Source organism: Sorghum bicolor, chromosome 10 (assembly GCF_000003195.3).
Source record: "Sorghum bicolor cultivar BTx623 chromosome 10, Sorghum_bicolor_NCBIv3, whole genome shotgun sequence".
Taxonomy (NCBI): Eukaryota; Viridiplantae; Streptophyta; class Magnoliopsida; order Poales; family Poaceae; genus Sorghum; species Sorghum bicolor.
Window position 1 is genome coordinate 5,197,064 of NC_012879.2, and position 11,349 is coordinate 5,208,412.

General features: G+C 44.7%; 2 protein-coding genes across 2 annotated transcripts; both read right to left on the reverse strand.

Annotated features, from left to right (window-relative positions):
* LOC8065414 (transcription factor bHLH66) lies at positions 1,337–4,895 on the reverse strand. Its single transcript, XM_002437922.2, has 7 exons — positions 4,171–4,895; positions 3,971–4,042; positions 3,690–3,860; positions 3,267–3,332; positions 2,469–2,534; positions 2,304–2,375; positions 1,337–2,126 (listed from the first exon to the last, which is right to left on the reverse strand). The coding sequence occupies exons 1-7, from the start codon at positions 4,612–4,614 to the stop codon at positions 1,674–1,676; spliced, it is 1,344 nt and encodes a 447-aa protein (XP_002437967.1). The 5' UTR covers positions 4,615–4,895; the 3' UTR covers positions 1,337–1,673.
* Positions 8,924–10,883, reverse strand: LOC8065415. The gene is made up of 3 exons (XM_002437923.2): positions 10,743–10,883; positions 9,449–9,705; positions 8,924–9,233 (listed from the first exon to the last, which is right to left on the reverse strand). The coding sequence occupies exons 2-3, from the start codon at positions 9,696–9,698 to the stop codon at positions 9,199–9,201; spliced, it is 285 nt and encodes a 94-aa protein (XP_002437968.1). The 5' UTR covers positions 9,699–9,705; positions 10,743–10,883; the 3' UTR covers positions 8,924–9,198.

Sequence of the window (11,349 nt, forward strand, 5' to 3'; positions counted from 1 at the left end):
AATTTTATTTATACGGTAAACAAACCAAACTTTGTGAAAAAAATCATGCCAAGGGCATTATGGTCTTTTTACCCTTCACTTAACACCGTTAAGTGCTGAAAACGGACGGAATGCCATATAAGGAATGAAAATTCGTTTGAGATCCATAGAAGGAAGTTAAAAAAAAGTCATACAAAGAAGAGACATTTATTTAGACCATACAAGTAAATCTCTCAAAAAATATAGTGTGTGTTTGGTTGGGTGACGAATTTCTAATATGCTTTCTAAAGCTAGTTTCGGGCTATTTGGTTGCAAAGTGGATTGTGGCTTGACTAAGTGTGGCCATACGTACCTCTAGGCCATGGCTAGAATGGAACGATCGAATTAGGTCTATTTTCAAGATTCTCTGTCACATAAAATTTTTAGTCGCATGCATGAAGTATTAAATATAGACGAAAATAAAAACTAATTGTACAGTTTACCCGTAATTTGTGAGATGAATCTTTTGAACCTAATTACTCCGTGATTGGACAATATTTGTCAAATAAAAATAAAAGTGCTATAGTAGCCAAAAACCAAAATTTTTACAAACTAAACAAGGCCTTAGTCGTTCTCCTAAAGCTAGCCCCGAGCACCATTCCCTTCACCTTTAAACGCTCCTGTTGCGCATTGCCCACCGTGCACCATCCACCGCATCGCACGTCCATGGCACCCACCCTGTCGGCTCCCCTCTCTGTGACCAGAGCTCCGTCTTTGATGCTGCTCTGCTGTGTCGCGGTGGTGCTGATTTGCTCGCCTCTATGTTTTCTCGCGTGAAGTAAATTGACCCACGATTTGGTGTCGCCGATGGGTCTTCTCTCTCTTCTCTTTCACAGTTCCACGTTAGATTAGATCCTCGGTATTCAAATAGCCGGCTCAAATCTCCTTATTGGGGACGCCCTAATTAAACCATCTTGAGCTGAGTCCCCTGACACTTCAATTTTTAAGCACGCGCAGTGTTGCTAGGAGAGGCCAACTACACGTACGTGTACTACTTGACAAACGTGCGTGCACCCATGCGAATCTTCGGACCGGTTCGCAATTAACAGCAGGCCCTATATATTCTTCTTCACATTCACATTTTGTTTCGGTTTCTCCAGCCAGCCATCGCCACGACGGTGGCACGCACGACCTGACCTTATATATATTAGTAGCAGTAGTAGCCTGCACATCGCTTCATCATCGTCCAGATCGACACATCATTGTTGCACTTGGACAGCGTAATCATCGGCACCTCAATCATTGACGACGCGTAGGAGTACGTCTTAAGAGGAAAAGATTATATACGATCGATGTTCCTCAGCACATGCTCGAAGTATAAAAGGTCAAAGCCTCAAAGGACGGTGTGTATATATATAATAACTCTATAATAATAAGTGTTGCTTAAACTTATCGGCACTATTTTTTACCTATACAATAATGTTTTTCTCTAATCAGCATGAGCATCAGCAGCCAAACAAAGAGCCATGTAAATAGGCCGAGATTTCCTTTGTCAAGAGAAACCGGAAGAAAATTAAAACGAATGTAGTATGATACAATAGCCATGCTGTCAGGATGCTGCTACGTCACTCTCCATGATTTTTTTAGATACACCCTTTCTTTGATACAGTTGTCGCTCAGGCAGGCAAGCAGGCTGGCAACCTGACTAAGGTACGTCACTGCTTCCCGCCACCGTCCCTGGCGGATCGTGAGTCGTCGCCTCCTCCTCCTCCACCGGCACTGTTAGCCGCCGACGCGGGCGACGCCGTCGCTGCCGCGGCAGCGCCCCCGTTGGCGTCGTGCATCTGGCCGGCGACGGCTGTTGCGTGGCGGCCGACGGCGGGCGGGCGGGAGAGGAGCGACGCGGACGAGGTGGCGGAGGAGATGGCGGACGCCAGCGAGATGGGCATCAGGCACAGGCCCTTTCCCTGCAGGTACTGCATGGCCGTGCCCATGTCCTCCTCCATCATCTTCGCCACCTGATGCTCCGTCACCCGCACCCCGCCGCTGCCGTTGCCGTTGCCGTTCTCGCCGCTGCCGCTCTTGGTGGTGGTGGTAGCACTAGCAGCACCGCCGCTGCCTTTTCCACCGCTGTTGTTGTTGCCGCCGCCGCTTCCATTGCTGTTGCCCTGCACGTGCGCGTGATCATGCATATATGAGCTTCTCAGAATTCAGACTACTACGTATACTGTACTTAGTACTGACAGATTATTAGCCATCAGCCAACGCCTATGCTCATGGTAAAGACTAATTAAGACATCTGTTTTGCTGAGTGACCGAGTGTCAAATGCTGCTAGTTTGGTTACCTCTGATGAAGCCATGCTTGCAACCAGAGGCGCCATGCCGGCGGCTCCTCCCAGTCGGCTCATGCTGAGAACCTGCAGCGCGCGAAGTCAGCACTGGCAGTCTGGCACTGAGGATAGCGGACAGCCGGGATCAAAAGACAGGTTGTTCAGGAGTAGGAGCATCACCTTGACTTGTAGCTGCAGGAACTTGACGTAGTCGATGATCTCGTCCAGCATCGACGCCTTGTCCGTCTGCAAAACCACAACCGCCCCCACGTCGCCGTTTCAGCCTCAGTAATGGTCACCACACATTATTTCACATTCTCACACTACATTTCTTCTTCCTAACATATTACTGCACGCTAACAGTAATAAGTAATAACAGCATCAGAATTTGGCAATTCGATCCGGCGACAACTGACAAACAAGCCGTCACACCAGGCCAATCGATCTCGATCGATATCGGCATGCTGCCATCGATCACCCCTTCCGAAATTCGGGGAGAGATTGAGCAAAACAAGGCATGGAAATTCACCCGCAACCCATTTATTTACTGCAGTCAATGAAGCTACTACCAGTAAGTATTACTTCTACAGTGCACTGTGCACAGCGCCATCGAAGCCCTGCAATCTGTGGCGCTAAGACATTCTAGTATGTCCAATACTCCAATCGATGAAATCAAAGTTTTGTTCGCTTGAGATTATGTGCCGAATCTGCCAGTCATTTGGACTTAGCTCTCAGCCTCACCTAGCTACCAGCTGCCGGCTCGCTCGCAGTCGCGGTGGTGTAAACGGGCAATCGCCGCACTGCACGCGAGCGTCCGCGTGGGTCGGGAAAGATTCGCGCTTTCCGCAGCCCGCCGAAGACGGAGAGCGAAATGACGAGAGGGCGCAGATTAATAAAGCGCGCGGTAAAGCAGCCATGACGATGACGACGACGGTGAAGACGAGAGAGAGAGAAATTAAGGAGCTAGAGGGGGCCGACCTTGTTGGCGTTCGGGACCAGCTCCTGAAGCGATTTCATCCGCTCCGCGATCCTCTCCCTTCGAAGCTGCATGCGAGAAATGGATTGCAAAATGCAAATAAATAATGTTTGAGAAAAATATATGCGTCGTACAATGCAAGTGGTAGGATACTAGGATCGGATCAAGCAATGTGTAGGGGATGATTTAGCTGGCTGAAACTCTCTGGTCGTTAATGAACGATGAGTGGTTTTAACTGTATGTCAATTTAAGACATAAAACTCCTCAACATGTACTTAATAATTTCCAAGGTTGTGGAATTAAGTCTCAGTGAATGTTAAGACTGAAGCTTTGCAATGCGGTGTTTGGTATGGAGCTTGTTGATTTTTGTTAAAAGGCAACAATTCTAATTCAGCTTTGAGACGAGAAAGGAGAAGGTGGCATACACGTTCCGCTATGCTGTGGGGGTCAGTGGCCTGCCCTCTCCTCGCACGCTGCCGCTGCTGCCGCGGGGGTGCCGCCCCGCCGCCGCCGGCCGATGAAGCTGCCCCGCCAGCTTGGGGTGCGCCGCCGCTCGCCGCGGGTCCTCCCATGCTCTGCGGCGACATTGATCCACTCTGCGACAGCATATATATAGGTGCATGAAATTAAAGAAGGGTTCTTGTTCTTGGCATATATATATATATATATATATATATATATATATATATATAGATGGTGATCTTACCTGGCCAAATTGTGGCTGCCCGGCGGCCGCGCCGTGCATCCCGAAACCGTTGAACAAGGAATGATCACCTCCCTGCACATGCGCGCGCAAGAGGAATTGAATCCATGTCAATGAAATAACCAGAAGAAGGTCAAGAAATAAAAGATCGACGTGAGGAGAAATGAAGGAAGAATTGAGCCCAAGAAGACGACAATTCTTACGGCGGAGTTGGGCGACTTGAAGCCGCCCTCCATCTCCTCCCGCGCCGGCACGGACGACCGGTCCGAGAACAGCGGCAGCGGGGAGAACCCGTTGCCCCGGCTCTCCTCGCCCCCGAGGCCGCCGTGGCGGTGCAGGTCGCTGAGCTGCAGCATGACCGGGGAGGCGGAGGACTTGACGTCCCCGCCGCCGATCTGGTGCTGCCGGAGGCGGGACGCGAGCAGCGCCGACTCGTCGCCGAAGTGGCTCTGCTGCGCGGCGGGGTCCTCGGCCGCCGCTCCGGCGCCTGTGCCCGGGGTGAGTTCCCAGGGCGACTTGCCACCGGCGCCCAGGTCAGCCCACGCGGAGGGCAGCGTGGACAGCATCTGGTCGAAGAAGTCGTCGGCCTGCTGCTGCGGCCCGCCCCCGCCCTCGCCGCCGGCCATCTCACGGCCGCTCGGCTGCATGGCGTTGAAGACGCTTGTCGAGGTAACTAACGGAGTTGATTGATTGAAGAAAGACAGGATGAGGAGATCTCCTCGCGGCTTTGGGCGGCTTTATAATAGTCGGACAGTTCCAGTTTTTTTAAACAACAAATCGAGCTTAATTAGTTCGTGCAGCACCTTAGCAGCATAGTGATTGTGTTTTCTTCTTCTTTCTCATTTTTAATTTATAGGGCAAACAGTAGAGTATAAACAGTAGCGTAAAAAAGTAATAGTTCAAAACAATCTAAACCTTTGATTTATTAGATTTTATAAATTAATTAAATAAACAAATAACCAAAGAAAATAATAAAAAAATCAGCCAAAATCCCGTAATTCCCTTTGCACACTACTCGAGAAGCCACCTTTGCTGAGGGCTCGGCTCTTTGCTTACCTTTGCCGAGAGTTGAACATGGAGATCTACGGCAAAACAAAGCTTTCGGCGTAAAGATCTTTACCGAGAGCCGGTGAAGGAGAGCTCTCGGCAAAGCCACAACGCCGTTAAAAAATATGCTCACAACGTGAAGCCACCTTTGCTGAGAGCTCTTCCAGGACTCTCGACAAAGAATTTCTTTTTTTATTCTATGCTCTCTAAACTTTTTCTTCTATATACATACTACATATGATACCTAATGTTACATTTTTGTATTTTTTTTACAATTATTTTTCATATTTAAATAATTAATTATGCAAAGAGCTAGGTTGCAGCTCTTGGCAAAGATGTCGTTGCCGATAACTGAATTGCCGACAGTCCTTTGCCAATGGCTATGTTCGGCAAAGCCTCTGCCGACGGCATTGCCCTCTTTGCCGAGCGTTTCGAGCCCTCGATAAAGACCAGGGCGTTTCGAGCCCTCGGCAAAGGCCCTCGATCCGGGCCTTGTTTACTTCCCAAAAAAATTTGTAAAATTTTTCAGATTTTCCGTCACATCGAATCTTTAGACGCATGTATGAAGTATTAAATATAGATGAAAATAAAAACTAATTGCACAGTTTGGTCGGAATTGACGAGACGAATCTTTTGAGCCTAGTTAGTCCATAATTGGACAATTTTTGTCAAATACAAACGAAAATACTACCGTGTCGATTTTTCAAAAAAGTTTGGAACTAAACAAGGCCTGGAGTAGTGGCAGCCGTGATTCTACGCAGGAGCATACCATAGGAGCCATGCCTTTACTTTTTTTCCGTTTGTGCATGGTGCACAACGCACCATGTGCAGTAGCGCAAGGTACAAGAAGCTTTCATTTTTTTTTCATGCACGCCGGTCTATTTACATATTACATATATATGGAAAAAAAAGTTATTGTATATATTGATCGGTAGCTAATACATTAATTGAGTCTTGAATTTCGGTGATCTAAAATATGTTACACACACATTATGTAGTTATAAATGTGCCTCGTGTTAACTTGATTAAAATTTAAAACTATAAATTATTAATATGACCTTCTAAATTAAAATATGGTGCACGACAACTAAAAGACGTTGGCAAAATAAAATATGTTACAAACTAACAACATATAGCTGTCACGTACATGAGACAAAAAGTTACATACAAATTAAATTAGGTGTCACAACATTTTATACTAATCAAATTTTTTCATATCCAAAATTGCAGAATAAAAGGTTTACCATATCAAATAGATCATACATGCACCATTACATCTAGAAAGAAGATTTTTATATCTAAAATTTTCTTTAATTATCCTATTTTGCCAAAGAAAAAATGAATAAATATATATTTTCACATATTACCTCCTATGAAATAACAAATAATTCTAACCATCCGATCAAATTAAATAAATAACTCATAATTATTTGGAGGTACCACAACAAAACTCCACATTCCACAGCAAATTGAGCTTTGGGAAGACAATATTATTTCACTCTCATGGCAACCACATCCTACCAGAAAAACACATTTGCTGCTCTAGGATCTCTATTAGCATCAAACCACTACTCTTCATCAAAGTATCCACAAGTTCAAGGCCTATATTAGAACATACAAATTTTATAGTAATTTTACAAAATATAAAAACTTCACATGAACAGTCCGATTCCCATTGAATTCAAAGGTGGAACAAACTCCGTTGCAACTTGCAAGAGACCTTAACGAAATCCAGTCCAGGTCCCAAGAAGCTACAATTAAACTGGCCTCTATATTAACGTTCTGCGTAGAAGTCAGAATCACAAGGCTTCACAAGTTCACAGTCGACTGGTGATCGATTGATGTTCAGGCTTCATCCATGCAGTTTGACCTCATTTAGTGCTGCCCTGCACACGTGCGACATGTACATTGCAGAAGCCAGGCGTTATGAGTTTATGACCCGCACGTGCTCAGCTCCGTGCGCGCGTGCGGTGCAGATCAGATGACGAAACGTATTTGGCATCCAATGAGAAACAGATCGACAGGTAAATGCAGTTATATGAGCAACACAGAAGATTCACAGACAGGATTAGACTTTAGGAATATGCCAAGAGCAAACAAGATCATTAACTACCGGGATTATTCTAATACCCCCACTACGAGTCATGTCTCGGTGTTATCTTGTAAAATGATATTGGTTAATAATGAAGAGGATCCTATGCCTTTGTGTAGCAAAACATGCTCAGATTCTTCGATAAAGTGAAAAGGGCCCGGGCACCCGGCTGATTGAGAAGACCCTGCAACTTGTAAAAGGTAAAGAGATGAAGACCATAGCAGATGGAAAATGACCGAGATCAGTACTAGTTTTTTCTACCAGTTTTCGCAAATTAAACGAATGGTAAAATTTGACTAGTTTGTATACATGCACCGCTTTTTTTTTTTAAAAAAAAAAAGAAACCGGCACAAGACGGTGCCCATTTTCATTGCATACAGAAGGTGCCCTGGGAGGCAGCAAGGAAGGGCAAAACTGAAAGAAAAGAAAAAAACTCTGCAAAAAACAAAGAGCTGTATAGAGTTGGGTATGGCTAAGAAGCGCTCATAACACAGCACCAATGGATTGGACACTCAAGTCAGATACAAAGTACTCCCACATGAGATGTAAATTGTATCTTACAATAATCTCTCTGCATCACAATCCACCATCTGTCCATCTCAGTTCCTACACATCCCCTATCAAAACATGTTTAATGTAGAGATAACATTCAACTCCACTGCAAAATTTGACAGCTTGATTCTTCTCAGCTCTCATCAAAGATCTTACCAAAATCTTATAGGCGCATAAATAAAAACACAAAAAAGATGGAATGATGGAGTGAATTAACCAATCAATTAGATCTTGGGTAGCTGTTGATTAATGAGGCTCAGATAATCCGTTGACAAGGGGCCAAGAAGAGTGCACGCACGACTGCGCGGTTTTGTTCTCCCCCTCCCTTGTCAAGTCTAGAAAAATAAGAGTGCACGGGGAGTGGGAGGCGAAGTCAGCAGCCAGCATTAACTGCTGATACATTCCTTTGCAGAGCTGAAGATCCAAGAGAATGGACGGATTAGTTTAATGGTGGAAGTAGTAGTAGTGGCAGGTTTAGGCCAGTCAATCCCTGCATTAACTGCGCTAATCAAATCTGGTTGCAACATTAATGGCCCCTGGATTAGTTTAATTGCCCCTGCGCCCGGGCTTCCCAGCATGCGTGGATGGACATGACAGACGAGATTAATGTCTTGTCGTTCATACTATATTGGGTTGGAAAAATTGCAGCCATGTTTCTGGTGAGTGTGGCTTTACAAGGCTCTGATGCGAAGACTATGCTTAAAAGCATGTGTGTGCACGCGAAAGAGGACCTAGATCATACGGAAAACAAAGCTTAATAGTGCTGGAACATCAACCAATAGTTAGGACAAACAAAAATTGTAAGAAGACAGCATATATCAACAGCAAGCAAAATGATAGAAGTAATGTTAACCACATAATTTTGTTTTTCTAAAGTAAAAAGGGAGACCTAAAGTCTAAATGTATAATATCAGCAAAATAATGGAGGGAACTCACACAAGTTACTCGTAATAATCTGGGTAAAGGGATAATGATGGGAATTCTTTATGGGTAAGCGAATGTCGAGCATACATCAAGGTTATCTGCATCTGATTTTAAGGTTATATCTCAACTTGGAGTGATCCAATATCTTATAGAAGATGTAGAAAAAAGGTCCATTATGCTTCTCAGAGACAGCGCATTAACCCTGTGTTTGCCAACATAATCAGTAAAGTTTCTTCTTATATAAAGGTGAATGCATGATATTTTGATATACTGTCATCCCTCAAAAGTCATCGACACAACAGAAAATGACATTATTCACCAAATATAACCACAGCAAGCCATTGAACCATCAGACAAACACAAACAAGAAATGTTCAAAATAATGCTTACCAGTGCATAGGCGATGTGCCCACCAGAACAGCAGTTTCATATACTGTTAGGATAATTTGAGTTTATTTGACTAATGAGGCTCAAAGGTTTGGAACATCATTCTGCCATCATGCATAATAGATCCCGATACAAAAACAAGGCTGTGTCAATTTCCGTCAGAAATCTTCAGAGCAAGCTGTGTCCATAATGACAAGGCAAGTTTTACCACAATAAAGCATCCTGTGCATCATTTATCCATCTCCCAGATAATGCCACTGTCCTCTGGATGCAGCCATGAACAAGAGTGAGAAGATGCATGGAATATCATGAGTACATAAGCAAGTATGCAATCCTAATCCATGGTTTCTGCAGTACAACTCATAATACAGTAATAGAAGAGAACAAGTCATAATCTTAATTTTCCCAGATACAGTCCCAAGGTACGAAAATCAAGTGGGCGTTTGATTTTGCTCCTGCTATGAAATGAAGGAATATACCTTTGATCTTTTTGTTTATCCAAACCTCAAGAAGCATCCCTGCACCAACGCCAGCAGCACATACACCACCGTAGATTGCCAGTGCAGAAGGCCAAGACCGACGAGGGAGAAAATAGCAGTCAGGGACTTGTCTGATTTTCTTTGGGAGACGCTTCTTAACAATTGGTTTGCTAGATTCAGTTGTCACTGCGCCACCCATGGTCTTCCAGTCTACATTCTTCAGGATATCTTTTGAGTCTTCAGCGGCCATTCTGAAACTGTATGTATAAATGTTAGCCAGAATTCCAGGAACAGACATGTAGGACAGTCACACAATAGGAACACATATTCAATTCTTCAGGATATATTGAGTCTTCAGTGCCATTCCGAAACTGTATAAAGTTATTCAGAACACAAATAGCACATGTAAGATAGACGTCAGGCAACAGCAACACCTTCTCCTTTTTTTTTGGCAAGGGATATGGATACATTCAATTCTTCAGGATATGCCTCTGTACAAGGTTTCAATATATTCTAAGACATATGGGTTTTGGGAGGACACATAGGGTAACATATTCTGAAACACATAAGGAGTGGCGTATACTTAGAGTTCCCATATATGCAACACCCTGGTTACTGCCGGAGATATAAGAAGAACTGTTACAACACCCAATTACTGCCTGAGATATATGAAGAAATGTTACAAACAAGAGCAGAAGCACGGGATTGCAGCTAACATATCTGAAAAAAATCACATAGTCAATTGATCCAGGTGCAGTGGCAAGTGGCAACTAGAGCTTATCAACTAATGCCACAGAATCCAGCACCACAAGTCATCACGGCATATAGCAAGAAGCTTAAGATGAACACGGCAGGATTGATACAGAAAGGACCAAAAGAGGAGGGATAACAACAGCTCCAATGACAGGTTACAGAATCAGTACAAGGTTCCATATTCATTTTTTATCAATTGATTGATACGGGTCTCCTTTGTTAAAAAAAATCTGATACGGGTCGCGCAATCCACAAACGCCCGTTATTCAGCTAGGCACTTGATGAAGAATGGAAGAGTCCAATCCAACGCATGCGCAGCTATAGACTTGATCTGTTCGCGCTGAAGGAGCTTACAAAGCCTTCCCGGAGCAGAACCCAACCAACACTTGTTAACCAGACAGCACAATCAGAGGAAGAAATTCCAACGGTCGACTATAGAAAGTGCAGTAGGGCTAGTGGGCAACTGATGGGGAAGCGAGTAACAGCGGAACAAACGAAGAGTAAGCGAGAAGGAGGGGAGATGGAAACGAGTCCCAGTTACCGCGTGGTCCGGGGGGTCAATCGATGCGGCGGCGGCGGCGGCAGTGGACGAGGCGGAGCGGCGCCACGGCGGGGGGAGGCGGCGGTGGAGGCGAAGAAGCGTCTCTGCGTTTGGGGAACGCCGAAAGGGCCGGCGGCCCACGAGGGCAGGCTCGCCTTTCATGGGCCATCCATGCAGTATTCCAGTGGGCCGGTTGCCTTGTAGTGCGACAGGGAGCAAGAGGAATCGATCGGTGGGCTCCACCTGGGTCATCCTACGAGGCGCAAATAATTGGGTCCGGCCAGACGGACTGGTAAAAGACTGCTGTTGGGCCAAAATTCACAAACGCAAAACAGCTTACTAATTTTTATTTTTATATTTTCTACAGATTATTTTTTTTAAAAAAATATCTAAGTAAAATAATCATAAGTATATACTTTTCTTCCAATTGAGTCAAGTGGTATCTAAACTCCCGTTAGTTAGAGCGACGGAAAGAAGTATAAGGACAATCATTTGAAATGGCGGAAGTTGGTTTCCACTGCAAAGAAGGCTAGTTACCCACAAAGGCAGTAGTTCAGTCTTAGAACAAATATGTAGGGGGGCTTAGAAAGATTCTAATCTTCAAAAT

Coding starts and splice junctions, on each gene's coding strand:
- LOC8065414 (XM_002437922.2), bottom strand. CDS start 4,614: ATGCAGCCGAGCGGCCGTGAGATGGCCGGCGGCGAGGGCGGGGGCGGG. Junction 4,043..4,170: donor TCAAGTCGCCCAACTCCGCC/GTAAGAATTGTC, acceptor GCGCATGTGCAG/GGAGGTGATCATTCCTTGTT. Junction 2,376..2,468: donor TCCTGCAGCTACAAGTCAAG/GTGATGCTCCTA, acceptor CGCGCGCTGCAG/GTTCTCAGCATGAGCCGACT.
- LOC8065415 (XM_002437923.2), bottom strand. CDS start 9,698: ATGGCCGCTGAAGACTCAAAAGATATCCTGAAGAATGTAGACTGGAAG. Junction 9,234..9,448: donor GATAAACAAAAAGATCAAAG/GTATATTCCTTC, acceptor GGCTGCATCCAG/AGGACAGTGGCATTATCTGG.